Genomic DNA, 22,526 nt, shown 5'->3' on the forward strand with positions numbered 1-22,526 from the left:
AGCTGGTGTCCTCTCCGAGACGGCCCCGCCCCGCCCCGCCCCTTCCCCGTCCTCAGTCGGCCTGCTCCATGCTGTTCCGAATCTCCTACTTCCGGCCGAGAGCCTGCCCCTGGTTTCTTTCTTTCTTTCTTATTTATTTATTTATCTATTTATCTATCTATCTATCTATCTATCTATTTATTTATTTATTTATGGCTGCGTTGGGTGTTTGCTGCGGTCATGGGTTTCTCTTGTTGCAGAGCACAGGCTCTAGGCACGTGGGCTTCAGTAGTTGCAGCACTTTGGCTCAGTAGTTGTGGCGCACGGGTTTAGTTGCTCCGCGGCCTGTGGGATCTTCCCGGACCAGGGCTCGAACCCATGTCCCCTGCATCGGCAGGCGGATTCTTAGCCACTGCGCCACCAGGGGAGTCCCTGCCCCTGGTTTTCTGCTCTGCTCAGACCCTTCAGATAAGGCTCTGTTTTGCAACTCATTCAACAAATATTTACCGGGTACCTGCTCTGTGCCAGGCGCTGTCCTAGGCCCTGGGATGCAACAGTAAGCAAACAGGAAAAAAAAAACCTCCCTGGCTTCACAGAGCGTAAGTTCGAATAAGGGGGACAAGCGAAAAGCAACAGGCTGTGGGTCAGATCGTGGCAGGAATATGACACAGGTGAAGAGGAAGAAAAGTGCCAGCGCCGTGCATGTGTGTATGCGCACACGTGTGTGCGAGAGAGAGGGAGACAGGGAGCTGGCACATGGGACGGGGAAGCAGAATTGCACTCGTCTGAGGCGTGGCCAGGAAGGCTCCAGGTTAAATGACCTTTGAGCAGGTGTGGGGAGGAGGCAATGGAGCAGGTCAGAGGGCTGCTGGAGCCGAAGTGCGCCGCTGAGGAACAGCAAGGGCAGGGCCTGAGGGCGGGGTCCCGGCGCCCGGAGGGGCTGCGGTGCGGGAGGGCGGGGAGGAGAGAGTGGAGGGGGCGTGGGAGGAGGAGGGGCGTGGAGGAGGGGAGGGCAGGGCGGAGGTAGGGGAGGGGCGGGGAGGAGGGAGAGGGCGGGGAGGAGGGAGGGGGAGGGCGGCCCCCCCGCGTGCGAGGGGGGCTGAGCATAGTCTGCGGGGAGCCAGGACCCGAGCTGGGTCCCGGGCTGGTGGGCCTGCTGTGGTTGAGGGGCACTGGCCCGACTCTGCATCTGTCTTACATGAAGGCCAACAGGATGCGACGGGGAACGGACCAGGCATGGGGGTCAGGGCAGTTCCCAGGGTTTCGGCCTGAGCGCCCGCCCGCAGAGAGGGGATGCGCCGCGTTGAGATGAGGAAGGCCTGGGCGCGGCGGGCTGGGTGCAGGCAAAGCCGACTGCCTGGCTGTGCGCACGTCTGACAGGTCTGCCAGGGGTCTGAGGGCAGATGCCGAGGAGAGTCGGCCCGGGCTTGGGGAGGGTCCAGGCTGGAAACCCCGTGCCCATCGGGCAGCTGTGTCTCACAGGCGCCGGAGCCAGCAAGGGTGAGCGCAGGCGGGAAGCGGGCCGCGTCCTGAGCCCGGGGCGGCTCCCCGCTGTGGTGGGGGACGGGTGGACACCGCCTTCTGCTGGGGCCCAGCTTCCTCTAGGCTCCGCCCAGGTTTTGTTCACTGCTGTCTCTGGGGTCCCTCCCAGCTCCACCCAAAGCCCCGCCCAGGCCCAGCACAAGTTCCCAAGTGACAGATGGCAAACTAGAGGCCGGGGCACAAAGCCCGAAATTCTAGCTCTACATATGGGAGCTCTGTTTTTAGTTTTTTGAGAAACCTCTATACTGTTCTCCACAGTGGCTGCATCAATTTCCATTCCCACCAGCAGTGCAGGAGGGCTCCCTTTCCTCCACACCCTCGCCAACATTTTTTCAAAATAAATTTATTATTATTTTTTAGTTTTGGTTGCGTTGGGTCTTCGTTGCTGTGTGTGAGCAGCGGGGGCTACTCTTTGTTGCGGTGCGCGGGCTTCTCATTGCGGTGGCTTCTCTTGTTGCGCAGCACGGGCTCTAGGCGCACGGGCTTCAGTAGTTGTGGCTCACGGGCTCAGTAGTTGTGCGGGCTCTAGAGCACAGGCATAGTAGTTGTGGAGCACGGGCTCAGTTGCTCCGCGGCATGTGGGATCTTCCGGGACCAGGGCTCGAACCCATGTCCCCTGCATTGGCAGGCAGATTCTTAACCACTGTGCCACCAGGGAAGCCCTGCGAACATTTTTTATTTGTGGGGTTTTGTTTGTTTTCGGCCTGGGCTGCGGGGCATGCAGGATCTCAGTTCCCCGACCCAGGATCGAACCTGTGTCCCCTGCGGTAGACGCTTGGAGTCCTAACCACTGGGCCGCCAGAGAAGTCCCCATTTGTGTTCTTTTTGATGAGAGCCATTCTGACAGGTTTGAGGTGATCCTTCCTCAGTGTTTATGTCCAATTTGTACGTGTTTGTATTAAACACGTAACACAAGTTAGTTGAGAAACTTAGCAACAATAACTCAGTCAACAATCTGCAGTCATCATGACCCCACCACCTGCGGTCGCCATTTCTATTTTGGAATGGAATCCTCCAAACGTTCATGTGTGTATCTGCACCCGTCTGCTCGGGCTGCCAAAGCAGACCAGCACAGCCCCGGGGCTTAAGCAGAGAGGTTTCCCTGCCCTTAGTCGCGGAGGCTGGGGCTCCAAGATCAGGATGCCGGCAGGGCTGGTTTCTGGGAGGCCTCTTGCCTTGCCCTGCAGACAGCCGCCTGCTGGCTGTGTCCTCACGCAGCCCTCCCGCTGCAAATGCATCTCGGAGCCCTGTGCAACGAGGGCCACCCAAACAGCCTCATTATAATGCAACCACCTCACTGAAGGCTCAGTCTCCAAACGCAGCCACATTCTGTGCTGGAACCAGCGCTCCGACATACAATTTTTGGGGCACAGTTCAGCCCATGGTGGCACCCGTGCACACGTGCAGCTCCACGTCCTCCAGCCGGGCCCTGATTACTTGATGTTTGTCTGAGAAGTGCTGTTTGCCCCTGACCGAGCCGCTGTGGCCCGTCTTGTCTTCTCCCCAGGTGGGGGCGGTTCTTCCCGCGTGTCCTGTCCCCTGGCCCCAGCCCACTTCCCAGACTCAGACCACGTGGCCTCTGCACCCGGGAGCTCTCAGCACCCGGACACCCTCCAGGAGATGCACGGCGGCTGGGTCCGTTTTCTACTTGAAGCTCCTCCACACTCAGGGCAGGGTGGGCTGCAGGAGGACCCTAGCGCCCAAACCCGAGACACTGCGTGTGGATTGAGTCGCCTATTCAAACACATCCAAGACCCCCCAACCATAATAGTGCAGTTATTTCACGGCCCCTAAAGAGTGAAGAGACGGCTAAAGAGAGACACATCCCTGACCATAAGGCACCCCAAATTCAGACATGTTGAAACCTCAAATAACGAGCATCTTCAAGCTGCTGAACTGCGGTGCTGGGATCGCCCTCCCTGGGGGCTCTCAGTCTCAATGACCCTCAACCAGGCGACGCTGGCAGGGCCCACGTGGCACTGGGATGTGACAGGACACGTCTAAACCCCAGAGGGAAATACAGGTGCGACGGAGGCCCTTGTTACAGACGCAAAAATGTAAAATCTCCCCCAAACAGGAAACTCACATTCCAACTGGAAAGACAGACACGCAGGAAATGATTTATATGGAACCGTAAGAAAACTACCAGGAGAGCCCACAGCTTCTGGAACTCTCTCCATTCACTGCATCCTTAATGTCTCAGTAAATGTTTTCATGCCCCCCCAGGCCAAAACAAATACCTGACAGTTCCCGGATGAACAGTTAGGTCTAAACAACTAATATTTATGCCCAGCAATTTAGTCATTAGAAAAGAGAATCCACATGTATCAAAAGAAATTTCTGTTTCACTCCTTAGCAAACACACCTGTGGACGACCGGGACGCGGGCCCGGCGGACCCTTCCCAGGGTGGACACGTGGCTTTCGGTCGGTCCTGGCAAGTACTGGCTTCTTATGCCAGCAGCCGCTCCAACAGCCGCTTCGCCAGGGGGTGAGTCACTGGAAGGCGCGCTCTGACGCCGAACGCGAGCTTCCCCAGGCTGGAGTCTGGCTGTGTTTCCCTCCGAACCTGAAGCTCCCCGGAGAGTTCCTGCGGCCCAGTGGGGTGCCTCAGCACACAGACTGGGAAGCTCAGCCATTCAGCCAGGGCCACCATGGTGCACACCTCCGGGCCGGGTGGCTGAGGTAAAGGAGCCCTCTTGGATGAGCAACAGCGAGAAAGGAGAAAGCAGGAGCCGCCGCAGCACCTGAAAAGGCAGAGAGCAGAGGCGGGGGGCTGGCTGTGCGCAGAATCTGGGCACCAAGGGGGCGTGAAAGGCGGAGGTGGAGGCGGGGCAGGGGACACAGGCTGGGGGCCATGGCGTCCGTGGGACTATCCTTTGTAAAATCGACTACAGGAAAACGCGACAGTGTGCTTTTGGATGGTGGGATACGCCAAAGATAAGCGTGAGACGGCACCACACACTTGACAAGGTTGAAAGCACACGTAACTGAACCCGTTTGCTCTGATGCCCTCCTTCCCCCGCCGCTTCTCACCCGAACGGGTAACAGTCAGGAAGGGCCAGGAGAGGCAATCAGACACGAGACCGTAATAAGCGACATAACGTACAGGAAAGAAACGAGATGATTGTTAGATGACGGGACTGTATACCTGGACAACTCGAGGAAGTTAATGGGAGCAGTTTTAAACACAGTAAGAGCCTAGTAAGCTGGAATTACTAATGTTTCAAAGGACAGTGGCTTTTCTATACATAAATGATAATCAGTCTTAATAACTGCATTGAAAAGATTAACCTGGAATAAACTTACTAGCAATTCTGAAGATGCTGTGGGAATACTCTTTCTTTTCCGTTTTTCTTCATTCATCTAACACATTGTTTACATTTTTTGCAGCTCCCCCTCCACAGGTATAATGGACAAATAAAATTGTATACTTTTAAAGTGTACAAGCCTGCTTTCAGAGCAGCTGTGGGTTGGCAGCAAAGAGGAAGGTACAGAGAATTCTCATGTTCTCCCCCACACACAGACCGGCCCACTATCCATCCCCCCTCCCAGAGCAGGACGTTTGTTACAGTCGATGCACCTGCACTGACCCAGCACCATTGCCCGAAGTCCACAGTTCTCCCTAGGCTACACTTTGGTGGTGTACAGTCTGTGGGTCTGGACACATGGATCATGACATGTATCAATCATCATTATGGTTTCATACAGAGTATTTTCACGACGCTAAAATCCTCTGAGCTCTGCCTATCCCACGATCCCCCAACTCCACCCCCATAACCACTGATCTTTTTACTGTCTCCATAGCTTTGCCTTTTCCAGAATGTCATAGTTGGAATCACAGTCTGTAGCCTTTTCGGACTGGCTTCTTTCACTGAGTCACATGCATTTAAGGCTTGTCCATGGCTTTTCATGGCTCGATTGGTCACTTCTTTTCAGCTCTACATAATATCCCATTGCCTGGATGGACCACAGTTTGTTTATTCATTCACGTACAAAAGGACATCTTAGTTGCTTCCAAGTTTTGGCAACTATGAATAAAACTACTATAAACATCCATGTGCAGGTTTTGTATGGACAGAAGTTTCCAACTCCTTTGGGTAAATACCAAGGAGCACAATTGCTGGATCATATGCTAGGAGTACGTTTAGCTTTCTAAGAGTCTTCCTCCCAAATTGGCTGCACCATTTTGCATCCCCATTGACAAAGAATGAGAGTTCCTGTTGCTCCACAACCTCACCAGCGTCTGGTGCTATCGGTGTCTGGATTCCAGCCACTCTAACAGCTGTGTGGTGGTCTCTCACTGTTGTCTTAATTTCCTTCATGACGTATGATGTGGAGCATCTTTTCATGTCCTCAGTTGCCATCTACATATCTCCTTTAGTGAGGTGTCTGTGAAGTCCTTGGCCCATTTTTCAATTGGGTTGCATGTTTTCTTACTGTGGAATTTTAAGAGTTCTTTCTCTATTTTGGTTAACAGTCCTTTATCAGATGTGCATTTTGCAAATATTTTCTTACAGTCTGTGGCTTATCTTCTCATTCTCTTGACGTTGTCTTCTGCAGAGAACTTTTAAATCTTAGTGAAGCCTGTTTATCAATTATCTCTTTCATGGATCGTGCCTTGATTTTTAAAAAAAATAAATTTACTGATTGATTGATTTTTGGCTGTGTTGGGGCTTCGTCCTGTGTGCGGGCTTTCTCTAGTTGTGGCGAGCAGGGACTACTCTTCGTTGCGGTGCGCCAGCTTCTCATTGCAGTGGCTTCTCTCGTTGCAGAGCACAGGCTCTAGGCACATGGGCTGAAGCTGAAGTAGCTGTGGCATGCAGGGTCAGTAGTTGTGGCTCACGGGTTCTAGAGCGCAGGCTCAGTAGTTGTGGCGCACGGGCTTAGTTGCTCTGCAGCATGTGGGATCTTCCTGGACCAGGGCTTGAACCCATATCCCCTGCATTGGCAGGCAGATTCTTAACCACTGTGCCACCAGGGGAGTCCCATGCCTTGATTTTTTATCTAAAAAGTCATCACCATACCTAAGGTCATCTAGGTTTCCTCCTATGTTATCTTCTAGGAGTTTCATAGTTCTGCATAGTTTACATTTAGGGAGTGTGGAAATTTTTGAGTTAATTTTTGTGAGAAGTGTAGATCCACTTTCTGCGTGTGGACGTCCAATGGTTCCAACACCATTTGTTGAAGAGACTATCTTTGCTCCCATTGTATTTCCCTTGCTCCTTTGTCAAAGCTCACTTGACTATATTTATGGGGTTCTATTTTGGGGCCAATGTGATTTGATATATGTATACACTGTAAAATGATTACCACAATCAAGTTAATCAACACATCCATCACCTCAGTTACCTTTTTAAATGTGTGTGTGTATGAGAGATTTACTGTCTTAGCAAATCCAAGTATACCATACAGTATTGTTAACTAGAGTCACCATGCTATGCATCTGCTTCTTCTGAAGTACCCTGTAGGAGGCCCTGAATAAAGTGTGATATCACCTTCTTTAGATAGGAACTCATATATGCAAACGGCTGATAAATTTATAAAAAGATGTACAGCCTCACCCTGCATCTTGGTCAAACCTTAGGATGGGTTGCATCATAGCTGGCAGTCTCTGTTTTTGTAGAAGAAATGTTCTCTTGCCCTCACCCTTTGTCTTGCATGTGTCTGAGTGGGTTCAGGGGTGAATGCCAAGGGGGGTTAGCAGGAAGAGGAAAAGCATCGTGCTCCCAAATTCAAGCTAATTCGTGACTTTGTTCACAGAGAAGTCCTGGGGGAGGCCCAGCAGATTCACTGCTACTGACAACGAACCCTGAACACAGGCCCTTTGGAGGGCGAAGCTACGTGGCCTTATGAAAAGACCCGTCACATTGTGTCACGATAACGTGGTGGCCAAGGGGCTGTAACTGAATGATCCAAGATTTCCAGAGCCTTTTAAAAAACACCATAAGGGGTGCAGCTTCTCTGGGGTATGATGGGGAGAAGAACCAGACCACCTTTCTCTCCTTTCTTGGTTTGAATCCAACTTCTTTTTACATTTTATCCTCTTGCTACCCAATAATCTCAATACAGGATGTGCCCATCAGACTTTAATAAACACACAAGAACAAAACATAAGACAAGCACTCATAACAGAAAGAGACAAACACCCCCATCTCCAAATAGAGCCATACTGGGGGTCAGGGCTTCAACACAGGAATCTGGGGACACTAACATTCAGTTGGCCACTGGGTTCTAAAGTGTTAGGTTAAAGCATGTCGCATACCTGAATGGGGCACCCTGCTCATCATATAGACCCCCGGTACAGAGAACACCGTGGTGTTGGAGAAGGTCCATGTTTGGCTATAGAGGACGTGGGCTGAGAGGACAGAGGGTGGGATTCAAAAGCCTCAGCTGAGCAAGGACCCTCCTGGACCCAGGGATTCTGCCAGGGGGAATCCGTAGGTCAGCACACCCCTTCCCTTTAACTGCCCTCTTTGAAAACAGACCTCTAAAGATACGTGCACCCCTATGTTCATAGCAGCATTATTTACAGCAGCCAAGACATGGAAGCAATCTAAGACAGATAAAAGATTCAAGATAAAGTGGTAAATGCTGAAGATGGGTAAATCAGATTTCAACATACAGATAACAGGGGTCCCCCCAAAAAGAAAACCAAAGCAAAGAATCAAACAGGGCACTAGGCCACAGTTCAAGGAAACTTTCTTGAAAGAGCAGATTTGAAAATACATACAGAAAAAGCATACCATATACCTGCCAACACTGACCCCGGGCCACCAACACGTGACACATTCTAATAAAACTGCTGACTTGAGAAAGAGGAAAAAACCCTTTGGACATCTAAGCAAAAAGAGTACATGACTTGGAAAGAAAATAAGATTCATCAGGCTCTTCATGCATCACTTTATGCTGGAAGAAAACAGAATATTTAAGACACTCAAGGAAAGAAAACGTAGGCAAGGATTTCATATTCTGCAAAACTTCAAGTATAAAGGACACAAGCTGAATTCAACATACAGAAGCCCAGGGAGTATGGTTCCCAAGCTGACACTGACCTAAACACTGGTTATGAGCATTAAGAACATGGAAATAAGACTAAATGAGGGCAGCAGGGAGAGATTTTACTATGTAACAGTTGACAATGTGGCTCCAGTGCTGTTTTCATTGTAATTAATGGTGTATTAGGGTTAGTATCCACGTAGTACATGTTAAAGTAGAACAAGCAAGCGTGTAATAAAGGAATATTCTGCTCTGTAGTCCCACAGCCTGAGAACCAGGATCTCAGTGTAGGAGACACAGCTGTAACATGGAAGAGGTCGAATGCCCTGGAATCCTGAGTTTGTTTTAGGACTGTCAACATGAGCTCAGAAAACACTTTCTCTTTAAATGTGTGTGCGCACACGTGTGTATTTTTTAGGCCTAGAAACAACAACCAACCCTGTAGCAATGAGCACCAAGGATCTGAAATACCTCTTTTTGCCATTGAAAGAAACTACAGATCCTTAGAGAAAAAGCCAATTCCAGGTCTAGAGCAGGAAAGGTACAAGATGGGTTTAGAACACCCTGACACATCAGACTGCAAGAAAGCTCTCTCTGACCGTGTGCACAGTCTGTGCATGAGTGTGTCTGTGTGTGGTCAGTGTGTGTCTGTGCACGCATGTGTACATATATGAATATCAAAAGAAATCAAGAGCCAACTTGAAGAGGCGCCCTCCTACAGGCCAAAGCCGCTGCAATTTGGGTTCAATAAAGAGGAAAATTGCGATGGACTGAAACCCATAAAACAGGCTTAAGTACATGAGTTCATGACATATACATATGTTTACATGTTATAAAAATATATAAATAAAAACCCCTAATTGGGCTACCTTTTTAGGATGACCGGGAGCCAATCTTAGCATTTATCCCTCCTTTTGTACGTGAATTCTACACTGAGCACCAGCATTAGGTGAGGGGAAGTACCTTCTAAAACTGTTCCAGCCAATAAATGTAAGCAAAATGACAGCATATCAGCATTCTGCAACCTAACTAATGGATTTAGGCCCTGAGCACTGGCAGCCGCCAACAACAAAAGAATGAAAACCACTCTGCCTTCTGATGAAAGCACATAACACACGTGCCCAAGGGGTGGAGCCTGACTGTGATCAAGCCTCTGGACCCAGCCGCCAATTTGCAGGAAATACCGAGGACAGAGTAAAACACTGGACAGCACCTCGAGATCGCGAGCAACAAAACTGACAGTGGGAAACAGTGGGACAAATGGCTCAGGCTCTTCAACAGATAAACTGTAAGAACAGTGATTGAGGGGGAACCTGTAAATTAAAGAGACTTAAGAAATATCAAGTTAAAAAAAAAAAAAGAAATATCAAGTTAAAAAAAGAGTAGACTAGATTAAAAACTGCCACAAAGAAAAGCAAGGAAGTCATTTCTGTAAAAGTCGGGATTAGTTCTGGAGGGAGGGAAGGGCTGTGACTGGAGGAGCACATGAAGAGCCTTCTGGGCATCTGGCAAAGTTCTACTTCTTGGCCTGGGTAGTAGTTACAAGGGTACTCACCTTATAATAACAATAATAATTCAATAAGCTATACATTTGTTTTGTATCGTTTTCTGCATTTTTTTTTTTTTTTTTTTTTTTGCGGTAAGCAGGCCTCTCACTGCTGTGGCCTTTCCCGTTGAGGAGCACAGGCTCCGGACGCACAGGCTCAGCGGCCATGGCTCACGGCCCTAGCCGCTCTGCGGCATGTGGGATCTTCCTGAACCGGGGCACGAACCCGTGTCCCCTGCATCGGCAGGTGGACTCTCAACCACTGTGCCACCAAGGAAGCCCTCTGCATGTTTTTATGACAAAAAGGTAATAAAAGATAAAAATAATCATGTCATTTTTTTTAACTTGCATAGTGCTTTTAACAAAAATAGCCCACCCCTCCAATTTTAAAACATTTATTTACAATCTTGGTCTTTAGAAGTTATGACTGTTGCTATCTACCAGTCGGGCAGCCAGGGCTGCCCGTGTATAGGCGGCCCTATCACAGTGCCCCGCCAGGTAAGACCAGCCCACCTTCCCTCTGCCGAGGCGTGGGCTCTGGCAGGACTGCACCCAGCAAGGGAGCCATGCCCTCCTCCAATCCGCCTATAGGCACAAGCCCACCTAAAAATCATGACTCAGTGTTGCCAACTGTAGGGTAAATGAACTCTTAGAATACTTCTAGGCTTCTTGCCTGCATTTTTAAACCGATGTTTTACTCATCCTTATTAAATCAAAGCCTTAACACTTTTGTCTAGACTGCAATAAAACTAATGAGAACAGTATCAAGTCCAATAAAGCATACTTCTAACAAAACCTCAAATAATGCTCAAATCTCAAAGGATGTTCAGTTTATGACACATCTAACCACCTTTAAGGCACATGCCACGGACCACTACCCTGCTTTTCCGATTTAGTCTGAAAGCTGTGTCTGCCCATCGACTGCAGTGGTCCAGCCTACAGTTTTATTTTTCACACCAGTCAGTAAAGGTGACAAACAGCCACTGACTCAAGTTGTTCCAAGAATTAAAGGACCTGGTCAGTCTTCAGGTTGCTTCGCGCCTTGTCTTGCTAATCTGTCAGCTTCTTCGTTGCCTATAAATCCCGAATGGCCAGGAACATGCATCTGTTAAATAAAACATTTCCTTTTATTTTTACTAATTTTTTACACAAGCAACACACGACTACATCCTCCCTGTAAAGCACATCAACCGTTCAGAGGAGACAAGTGTGAAGGCTCCCTTCACAGCTCCTTCTCACACAATTCTGACAGCACAACGCACTTGTGCGCTGGATACACTGACAGAAATCCCGTTTTGTTTCTCCACAGTTGGATTTTACTGTTGTATTGCCTTTTTCCCACTTAACAGTGGGACCTGGCAAGCTTTCTCGACAGAGCAGATGTGTGGATGGATATGTATACGACATACACACACACCTGATTCTTCCTCAGTGCTGGGGATGCGCTCATGTGATTTAACCACTGTTTGCACTTATGTTGCTGAAAGGCAAGTTTTGGTTTTTTGTTTGCTTGCTTTTTTTTGCTACACAGCATGGCCTGTGGGATATTAGTTCCCAGACCAGGGATCGAACTCATGCCCTTGGCAGTGAAAGGGCAGAGTCCTAACCACTGAACAACCAGGGAGTTCCCTGAAAGGCATGTTTAAATGTCAGGTTGTCAAACGGTCATCAGGGGTCCTGGGCTCGGAGAGCACGGTAGTGTTAAGAAAATGGTTGCCGTTTAACTCGCTCTGTATTGTTCGAAAAGGTAATTTTAATAAAAGTGACCTAGTGTAAGAAAAATACTTCCATTTTGGGGAAAAAAATCATGTTACTAAGGTCTAATCACACAACAATATTTTTAAGAGGATACATCATAAATTAGCCTGAACTGACATTATGGCTGCTTCCAAAGAAACCAGGAGGCTGACGATCACAGGTCACTCTAACAGTGCGAGGTATGGCTGGGTGAGGACTATGTGGAGAGCCCGGAGGCCCTCAGCCTCAGCGCCGGGACCCAGCACTCTGCACGCAGGACCTACCTGTTAGAGCAGCATTACTCAGATGATGGTCAAAAGACTCCACTGTGCTCTAACACACGCTACGACAGCAATTCCATGGACACTGCTATTTTAACTGAAGTCATCAAATTACTCACAGAAACCATTAAACTGTCTAGCTAGTTTATTTCATTTGGTCATAACGGCCACAAGCAGTGACCACCTAAGACAACACTCACCCACTGAATGTCCATACCCTGGACGAGCCTGTCCAGCGCCATGAAGTCCTCTTTGTTGATCACCTCCTTCCCTGTGCTTGTCCTCCATCCACTCTTCTTCCAGCCTTGCACCCAATTCGTGATGCCTAGAAGGAACACTCACAGATCATTATTCTCGAACGTTCTGGTATTTTTTCCTCCCTAGACTCCCCTCTGACCATTGCTCCTTGTGTACCTGAGTGGCTTTCTGGAATTCTCCTTTCCTTACTGGGGCCGTGCTCTGGCTCGCCCCGTCCCTTTACTCTCACCCGTGTCTGCCCTGAGGCCGTCGGGCTGAGGCACCACCCCCTCCAGCCTCATCAGCGCACCCCAGGCCCCCACCCCACGGGCCCTACACACGGTAGCCCCAGAGGGAGCACACATCTACCTCGCGGCCACGCCCTCAGCGCCTGGCAAAGCATGCCTCCGCGGCACATACTGGAGCAGCACGGGCTTCCCTGGCACCAGACACACCCAACGCCAGCCCCTTCACCGTCTGGGTCCTGCCCTGATGCCGCACCTCTTCCAGGGGAAGGAAATAGCTATTTCCCTTCATATGTACTCGAAAAACCCTAGAAGAAGTCAAATGTAAACGCTTACCATTGATAGTAAACATGCTGTCTGTGTAGAGAACCAATTTATTGATGTTCTGAGCCTTCGCCTGTTCGATGGCTTTGCAGGCTGCCTTGAAGATACAAATCAGTTGTCATGCTGCAGAAATTGTTCAACTTTCGACACTGATGTTCAAAATTACCAAAAAATTTAAAATCTAAATTCCTTTTCCTGTGCTAACCGGGATAATACTGTCTATGTGAAATAACGCTACACCTACAATTCTCCTGTTTAGACATCTATTTGAAACAAGTTTTATAATTTTTCTAGAAAACTCCTGTTCTTCAGAACTGTTACTAGCCCCAAACTAAGTTTCTTCTGGACTCTGAGTATCTTATACACACAGACAGTAGAAAGTACATTGATACCGTTCTAGTCAATGGTAAAGAACTGATAAACTTACATTTTTAGTGGAAAAATACCTTTGATAACTTACATGAATCTCTGCTCTTTGGTTTGTTTGTCGCCCAGGAAGTCTAATTCCTACATTTCTGGTTTCAAAACAGTACAAAAGAAAATAAAATTATAAGCTAATTCTGAAGTGATTCCTTAAGTCTCTTTAATTGATAACAGGCTTGTATACTTTTTTATTTGAAATATGAAATCATGGAAAAATCAAACCAACGATACTAACAGTTTATTGAAAAGTGCCATGGTGTCATCTTATAGGAGAACTCTGGACCAGAAGGCAAAAGCCAGGTTTAATTTCTGGACCTGAAATACACTAGCATGTGGTCTTGGGCAGGCACTAAACCCGCGGACACTCATGCCACCCGAGCTTGCCACCCCTTAGAGGGTTCCAGGCTAAGTGAAACATCGAAGTGAAGGCAGAAGGACTTACAGGCCAGGAGGCTTGAGAGCAGCATCACTGGTGCGCAGCTGACCTTGCTCACGCCCAGGGCTGCTCAGGCACCTGGACACTGGTGAGTGGCTACTTCACAGGGGTCCAACCCCTCTTTCACACTGAATTCTGGGGCTGTCAGTTACTACTCAAGTTCTTGCATATTTGGGGGCAGGTGTATTTGAATGATCTCACGTCATATCACCTTGACTTTGTGCCTTTTGAAAAACACGGGTCACCTCTAAGCTCACTCATCTTCAAGACTCGTAGGGGCACGCAGGGCTCCCAGGATGGTGACCTGCCCCGCGTGCAACCTTGCCAGAGCCATCTCCCAGGGACGTGGGACTCTTCCACTACCCCTGCCAATGCTACCAAATAATCAAACAGTAAGCGGATCCTGCCTCAGTCTTTCTCAAGTTTTGGAATATGATTCAGTTAACTGTGAAGCTTAATAAAAGCCAGCTTTTCTGGTTTACTTACAAAGGATGGCCTGGCCCCCAGTAAACACCAATTCCTGCTCGAGCCCTCCTCCGCCCATTACTGGAGCAGCAGCCGTCCGTGTAGACGACGACAGAGTGCCCTGTAAGCGGGAAACTTAGTGAGCGCCACGGATCACCGTCACTAAAAGCTGAAATTCACCTAAAAACTTACTATGGTTGAATTAGCATTTTAAACTGAGAGTATTTATGCTTTGGAAGCTTTCCATGCAGGAAAACATTACCAATGCCTTACATGGGGGCACTTGACGCTTTTTGCTTGAAATCCACTCCTATTTCGGTTCTGCTTGCCGGGGGGAATTAAAGGTGGAGGCAATCGCTCTGTAAACCCAGACCCCGCTGCTGTTTACATTCCCTGTTACAGAGGCCAATGAACAAAGCCACTGCCCCTCTCTTCACGTGTGTGTGGGGGGGCAGTGCGGGGAGGCCACGTTCACCCCCAGGAGCTGCCCTTGCAGACAACAGTGCCTTGATGATGACCTGCCTGCCAGAAGGTCAAGTCCTCCGACAAATGGTGGCCTAATTTTGTTTCTTGGTCCTTTTGCAACTAGTGAACTGTGGTCCCGCCTCTGCTTCTTTCCATCAAGACAGAGTTTGATCAACACACCAACGCGGTAAAGAGCAAGGCAGAGAAGGAGTGACACGAGGCAGAGCGCTCGGCAGGGCGGAGGAGAGCTCGGGTGCCGGGCGTCAGCGAGCTGGGCTGTGGAGCAAATGGAGGCCATGCGCCGTGAAGTACGTGTTAAACGGAGGGCAGACTGAACAGGCAGAGGCAAAGTGGGGAGGAGGTGAGATGTCAGTGGAGCACATTCCCAGCCGGAGTGGGGCTGGGGGTCCGAGAACGCGGGCGCCGGGCAGGGCTCCTCCATGCAACTTAACGTGACGCCCAACACGACCCCTTCCTGGTCCCTGACGCCGTGTGGCTGCCAGTGCCCGTCAGGCACTGTGTCAGGTGCCCCGGTGCTTCAGGCAACTCTTAGTACACTGGAAACGGCTCATCTCCCAGTCGCCCCACCAACATCTGCTTCAATTACTATCAGTAAATAATCAGATCAAGAACGTTTGGTTTTGCTTTTCACATAACTGCAAAAATTGACTTACACAGTTTTCATACAGTTTGACCAAACATTTTCTACTGGTTTCCCTTGAAAAACTTAGAATCTACAAATACACTGACTTATATAAAAAATGCTATTTATTCTTATCTTCTATTCATACATGTAGAAGACAAAAAGGAGACTCACGTACCATTGTTACTTAATATAAACACTGTATTCCTGGAGCTAAAGGCAGAGCAGAAATTCACAACTATCTTGTTTCTCAGGGTAAGGTAGGATCACTTCTGCTTTGCAAAGATTACATGTAAAACGTTAAGATGCTGGTGCCAACCAATTATATAAAGGAGCTCTGTCCAGGGCCTTTCTTATTTGAAGAGCTGAAGTTTTTGCATTTTCTTAGTGACCAGAATTACTGTGTGCACAGGGAACACTGGTGTTTACAAAGATCAAAGAGTTTTTCATGCATAGCCTATATAACGATTTTCCTATGTATGTCCAAAATTCTAATAATTCTACACCATTAGATCAATTATAAAATAGTGACCTCAGGACTCCCTTGGTGGACCAGTGGTAAATAATCCGCCTTCCAATGCAGGGGACGTGGGTTTGATCCCTGGTCGCGGAACTGGGATCCCACATGCCTTGGGGCAACTGAGCCCACGCCACAACTGAGCTCGCGCGCTTCAACTAGAGAGCCCACGCACTCTGGAGCCTGCACACCACAACTAGAGAAGGGAAAACCTGCATGCCACAACTAGAGAGAAGCCCACGTGCCGCAATGAAAGATCCCACATGCCGCAACGAAGAACCGACACAACCAAATAAATAAATATGTAAAAAGAAAGGGGGAAAAAAAAAGAATGTTATACATCAGTTCAAATTTCCCTCATTAAGAAAGTGGGAAAAGTTTTTACACATGAATATATTTATATGATTACTGTATTAAAAATTTTTAAATCCAAGAAAAACATACCCATATAAGAAAACGTGTCTTTGCTCACTGAAGGCAGCGGTTCTGCATTCTGTTTCATGTGCTTTGCACACGGCTCTGTGGTTTCACCTTCATCTTCATCCAAGGGCTCATGAAGTCGCTTGTTTGCCTTCACTTGTGATTCCTGTACATGTTTATTTTTCTGCCCTGAAAGGCAGAGTCTACTCAAAAGCCAGGAACAATGGACACACCATGAAATGACTGAGAATCCAGAACTTCACTAAGCCAGGCTTAAATACCCACCGTATGTGGCTCTAGAAGGAAAGACTTAAGACAGGCCACACCACCTCACACACTGACGTCCTGGGAAATTAAATTTTCCATAATAAGTTCAGGGAGGGCAATACGAAGACTAGAGCAAAGCTGCTGTTAAAAAAGAAATCTGGTTTCGATGGAGACAGAACAGATACCAAGGGTGCTGAACCCTTTAGCGCTCACAGACAGTTTGAAAATCTGAGGGGCTCTTTCCCCAGAGAAAACAAGGGTCCAAATTTCATATCTAAGGTGAGAACAGATAATGGGACATATTAAAAAAGGGATATAGGGGCTTCCCTGGTGGCGCACTGGTTGAGAGCCCGCCTGCTGATGCAGGGAACATGGGTTCGTGCCCCGGTCCGGGAAGATCCCACATGCCGTGGAGCGGCTAGGCCCGTGAGCCATGGCCGCTGAGCCCGCGCGTCCGGAGCCTGTGCTCCGCAGCGGGAGAGGCCACAACAGTGAGAGGCCCGTGTACCGCCAAAAAAAAAAAAGGGATATAGAAACCAAAAGGTAACGGGATTGGGTCCCTGCAGGGACAGCACTGTTGGAGAGCTTCCCTCCAGTGGCCCAGCCGGGGTGGACCTGAGGGTAATCCCCAAGGCATTCTCACACCCACTCAGGTTGTGTCTCACTCACTCTTTCATATAATTATGGCAGCTGACGCAGCAGACGAATTAGACCAGGATTCAAAAAACTAGTTTCAATTTGAGCTTCACCTTTTATCAGTTGTGAACTCAGTCAACGGACTTAACACCCCTCAGCTGCTATAAAATGAGGCCCAGCACTAGGTGATCTGAAACAGCTTTTCCTACACTACCCTTTTATGGAGTGGAACTAGAAACACAGATGGAGCAACTCATTGTATCTCCAAAGTAACAACCTTAACTCAACACTGCAGAGTGCACTTTTTGCTCTAAACCCCTAAACCAGGGGTGGAGAGATGATGCTCCAGCATTTACTGAGCACCGACTAGACAGGAATAAGCTGGAACTTCTCGCCTGGCATAGCTTCTCAGCCCACACCTCTCCGAAGAATGCTAAGGTCAGCCAGGCAGAGCTCGAGGGGAGCGCCACCACGTCCAGAGCAAGAATGACACGTCCGCTCTGCTGTCCTGGTGCTACCTCATACTGACCTTGAAAATACTCCTGCAGACCCCCAGAGGTACAGGCTGAAGTGCAATTTTGCAGAATTTTCATATTGATATAAATAATCGGTTTTACTTACTATAACAGAGAAAGTTAAATTGCAATGAAAGTTGTTGAAGAACAGATATGACTTTGAAGGAAAAGGATACTGTGGTTGTCAGATAATTTTTCCTTTACAAAATTGTGGTTTTTCTTTAACTAAATTAACCTAAAATCAACTTATATAAACCACAATAACTAGCAAATAGCTCAGTAATCCCCAAATAAGGATAAATGTAATATTAAGAGAAAAACTGGGAAAGAGGCTAACAGGTTTGCTCCGGTACGGCTCTCTAACATTCATGATGCTAAATCCCATTTATATACATCATGTAAGTCACTAACTGGAGGTCTCTGTAAAGTTTATTTATTTATTTTTTTTGCGGTACGCGGGCCTCTCACTGTTGTGGCCTCTCCCGTTGCGGAGCACAGGATCTGGACGCGCAGGCTCAGTGGCCACGGCTCACGGGCCCAGCCACTCCGGGGCATGTGGGATCTTCCCGGACCGGGGCACGAACCCGTGTGCCCTGCATCGGCAGGCGGACTCTCAAGCACTGCACCACCAGGGAAGCCCTCTGTAAAGTTTTAACAAAAGCAAATTCACAGATATAAAAAACTACCTTGCCTTAAGACTTGGAGAACTTAATAAACAGAAACATACTGATACTGGAAGAACTGAGATATGAATAAATTACTAATTGGTTAAAACGAAAAACCCGTGAAAAGGAGTATTAAGAACCCAACCAAGACAAGAGTCGTACTTGCACACTAGCTTTCTATCCCAAGCCGATTTCTCGCCTGGGTAGAAAACGGAACTGTCCCATCACAGCCCCTTTAAAAGCTGCTGGGAAACAGAGGGTGAAGCAGCCACGCAAGGAGTGTGTCCTCCGCCTCGGAAACTTGCCTCTCAGGGCAGATTCCTAGCGTGATCTGCCTCTCCCTGAATCCTGCTTTGTCCAGAACTGTCATGACACCACAGAGGAGCACCTGTTCAATGCTTAAGCATCTCAGTGGGCTCGAGAGACTGTTCAAAAGCTTATTTGGGCTTCCCTGGTGGCGCAGTGGTTGAGAGTCCGCCTGCCAATGCAGGGGACACGGGTTCATGCCCCGGTCTGGGAAGATCCCACATGCCGCAGAGCGGCTAGGCCTGTGAGCCATGGCTGCTGAGCCTGCGCGTCCGGAGCCTGTGCTCCGCAATGGGAGAGGCCACAACAGTGAGAGGCCCGCGTACCGCAAAAAAAAAAAAATATATATATGTATATATATATATATATATATATATATATATATCCTCCTCTCAGTCTTCATCCACTGTAGTAAAAAATGTCTGTGAGTAAAGTTAATGAAAAACACTTCTTCAAGGTAGGCTACATTTTAAACCTTTGGGCTCTAAGGCAGCCACCCTTAGTCTTGCCTACCTGATGTCTCTTATATTGGGCCCTAAACTTCAATGAAGTCTACTTCCGGTAACGTGAAACTGGAGGAAATTCCGATTGTGTGACTCTATCCTAGGTAAAAATGAAACACCATACAGGTGCATGCTGTGAAAAGAACTACACTCATCATTTTACAACTAGAGCCCATTCAATCCAATAACAAGAATAAGTATTTTTAAAAGGTGGAATTGAGTATAGTGAGGACACTGAATGGAACAGGAGGTCCGCATCCAGGCTTGTCTCCAATACTGTTACCAACAGGAGTCACTACGCTAAGTTGCTTTCAGCCTATTTCCTAATCTGTAAAATGGAAAAATGGAAACAATCATATTCTTCTCTATCTGCTTAGAGAGTAGCTATATAGATCAAGTGACACTTGGGATATGAAAGGTTTTGAATAGGTTAAAATGTTACAATGATGTGAGTTGTGACTACCTTCTGAACCATCAGAGTTTGCGGAGCTTCTGACAAAGGCCCAGGCTTCCTCTTCTGTGGCAAACTTCTTAAATCTGGCTGCAGGAAACCGGTCCACCTGGGCTCTGCATTCATCCCTGAAACAAAGTGCAGTGTTAAGCTCCTCCCTCCCTCTGTCACCCTATTTTTTCACGGATCCTTGTCTTAGGCTGGGAACAGTGTGACAAGGGCTGGGGCTGTCAGCTCCCTGGGGGCAAAGGGTCACGCCTTACAGTTTGTAGTCTTATCTTGCACGTCCAACCCTTCACCCTGTGTCATGCTAGGTGCCAGCCAGACAATACACCTGCACCATAAGGCTTTCCTCAAAGCATACCAGAATTTGGGGGTCTTCAATCATTTCATTACAACAGAAAGGCCAGCTTCTGAGATGCTTCTTCCTCAGTAGCCTAGCTGCACAGGGAAACACTATGCACTCACGTACACACACAAAGACTGATAATAAACCTTGATATCATACAGTGGGAAGAGTCCTGGTTATGGAGTCATAACACCTGGGTTCAAGTCCTACATCTGTCACTGGCCCCAACAATTTCTTGACCACGGTAACTACACCCCAAAATGAGAATAACCCCACCTACCTCAAAGGACTGTTATAGGGATACAAACATTAGTTTACAAGAATTTCTCTTTTTAGGACTTCCCTAGTGGTGCAATGGTTAAGAATCCGCCTGCCAATGCAGGGGGCACAAGTTCAAGCCCTGGTCCGGGAAGATCCCACATGTCGTGGAGCAACTAAGCATGTGCACCACAACAACTGAGCCCTCGAGCCACAACTACTGAGCCCGTGAGCCACAACTACTGAAGCCCGTGCACCTAGAGCCCGTGCTCCGCAACAAGAGAAGCCACCGCAATGAGAAGCCTGCGTGCAGCAACGAAGCTCCAAAGCAGCCAAAATAAATTAATTTTTAAAAATTTCCCTTTTTAAAAACACCCGTAAGATTAGATTAGGCATTGAGTTCCACCACGTGTAACCCTGTGGAAACTCTTTCATTGTAACAGATGAGAAAAAGGATTAAGTAGAGGCCTCTGGCCAGCCCAGACTGTCAGTGGCGTTTCTGACACTCCCAGCAAAAACGAATTGGAGTCGAGGCCTCCCATGTCGCGGCCCCCGCGCGCCGACTCCAGGCCGAGGGCCGTGAGCTCCGAGGGGGGCAGCCGCCTCCCCGCCGCGGAGCCGCCCACCGCCGCCTTAAACCCGCTCCCGGGAAGGCGCGGCTCCCTCACCAGGTCAGGAAGACCCCGGCCTTGCGGCCCCTCCTCACGGCATAAAACATGGCGAGCCCGCGGCAGCTGCGGCCACAGCAACGCACGGCAGCCAAAGCCACTCTGTGCGCCACACCCAGAAGCCTGGTCATCGCTCACTGCCGGTCACCGGCGAGCAACCATCCTCCAGGCCACAAGCCCTCATCACACATGGCAGACTTCCGGCGGCGGCGCAGAGAGATGACGCAACTAGGGGCGGGACCTGGGGCGGAGCCCAGACTCGCGCTTTTCTGACTCGTCAATTTCCTGGACGTCAGTGAGACTGTGGGGCCTGGGCGGAGGTCCCGGGGGCGGGGCCTAAGGAGGGGCAGAGGCGGGGATATGGGCGCCTGGGCGGGGCCCAGGGTGGGGCGGGGTCTGGGCGGTGGGGGCGGGGTCGGGGCGGGGTCTGGGCGGTGGGGGCGGGACCGGTCGGGCTGAGTGGGAAAGCGGCCCTCGTCTCGCCCAGTCCCCGCCACCTGCAGCAGCTCGGGCGGTTCCCCACGCTTGGTGGGCGCTGCAGGCTTTGCGCGGTGGGCATCGGGCGCCCGGCCACGGGCCCCGACGTCGGCCTCCCGTGGTTCTGGGGCGCTCCCGCGGTGCGGGGTGCACTCAGGACTAGCCAAGCACGTGGATGGGCTGGCTTACTGGCTCACTGTTGTCGTGGCCGGAAAGACATTGGGGTTCACAAAGGGAAAAGAAGGGTGGGTGCCTCTGAGGGAGAGGGGTAAGGGGGTGTGAGCGCTGCATCCAGCCGCCGCCTTGGTGCTCCGCTCAAGGGGGTGGCCCTTTTCCCCACCCCACCCAGGCCGGTGTGTAACCAGTAGGATGTCCAATACTTAACGCACTACGACCCAAGGGGAAAATTTAGTTGGAAAGGCAATCTTAGAATTCTGCCCAGTATTTCCCATTTTGCTCTGTAAGCAAACCGACTTCCAAGTCCTCTCCATTGACAAGTCTTGCTTTTCAAATTAACTTTACTTAATTTTCTTGAAGTCTTCTGTTCAACAAACGTTATCAAACACGCACTGTGTGCTACCCAAGCCCCGGGGGATGCAGAATTGACTAAGGCAGTCTGAGCACCAAGGAATCCCGAGATAGACCCGTGAACAAATAGAGGACGTCAGCAAAGTGTGTGCCAGGCAGGGGAGAGTGAGCACCCTTGCCTGGAGGGCCAGGGAACACAATAGTGCCTGAGTAAGTCTTTGAAGGATAAAAGGAGAGTTCATTCAGGTGAGTTAGGCAGAGAGAAGGAAGTAGGATATTCCAGGAAGAAGGAACAGCAAAGGTGTGGTCAGTGTGTTCTTGCCTGTGAACTCAAGGAACATCCATTTTAAAGATTTCAACTTTCCTAATTTAAATTTAAACTGGCTCTAGTCCATTCCTCATCCCTATCTTTATTGCACTTCAAGGTAGCTTCTTTCAAAAAAGTTGTCCTTAAAAATCAATTAATGATAGATCATCCCATCTCTTCTCCTGTAGATATATGACGAAAGCTAGGGATGCCCCAGTGACTGCTCTCAGGATGACCGCAGCCCCTCTTTTTACAGTCATTCATTCCCCCTCCGCCCAGGGCCTCTGGAGCTCCTGTAGCCCCTGGATGAGCACAGGCCAGGCCTTGGAAATTTTCTTT

At 49.1% G+C, this 22,526-nt stretch overlaps 1 protein-coding gene across 2 annotated transcripts; it reads right to left on the reverse strand.

Moving 5' to 3' along the window:
- Nucleotides 1-10,994: 10,994 nt before the first annotated feature.
- Nucleotides 10,995-21,079, reverse strand: RNASEH1 (ribonuclease H1). Of its 2 annotated transcripts, none has more exons than XR_009534261.1 (8): nucleotides 20,876-21,079; nucleotides 19,613-19,728; nucleotides 16,282-16,446; nucleotides 14,234-14,333; nucleotides 13,349-13,403; nucleotides 12,901-12,981; nucleotides 12,283-12,407; nucleotides 10,995-11,169 (listed from the first exon to the last, which is right to left on the reverse strand). XR_009534261.1 is itself a non-coding variant. In XM_060117162.1 (8 exons), exons 1-8 carry the CDS (start codon nucleotides 21,004-21,006, stop codon nucleotides 11,083-11,085), a joined length of 864 nt encoding a protein of 287 aa, XP_059973145.1. In that variant the 5' UTR covers nucleotides 21,007-21,079; the 3' UTR covers nucleotides 10,995-11,082. The 2 variants fall into 2 exon arrangements, 1 of the variants encoding a protein (XP_059973145.1); XM_060117162.1 differs by having other exon boundaries at nucleotides 12,901-12,985.
- Between the last annotated feature and the right edge of the window lie 1,447 nt (nucleotides 21,080-22,526).

Source organism: Mesoplodon densirostris, chromosome 14, assembly GCF_025265405.1.
Source record: "Mesoplodon densirostris isolate mMesDen1 chromosome 14, mMesDen1 primary haplotype, whole genome shotgun sequence".
NCBI classification, from domain to species: Eukaryota; Metazoa; Chordata; class Mammalia; order Artiodactyla; family Ziphiidae; genus Mesoplodon; species Mesoplodon densirostris.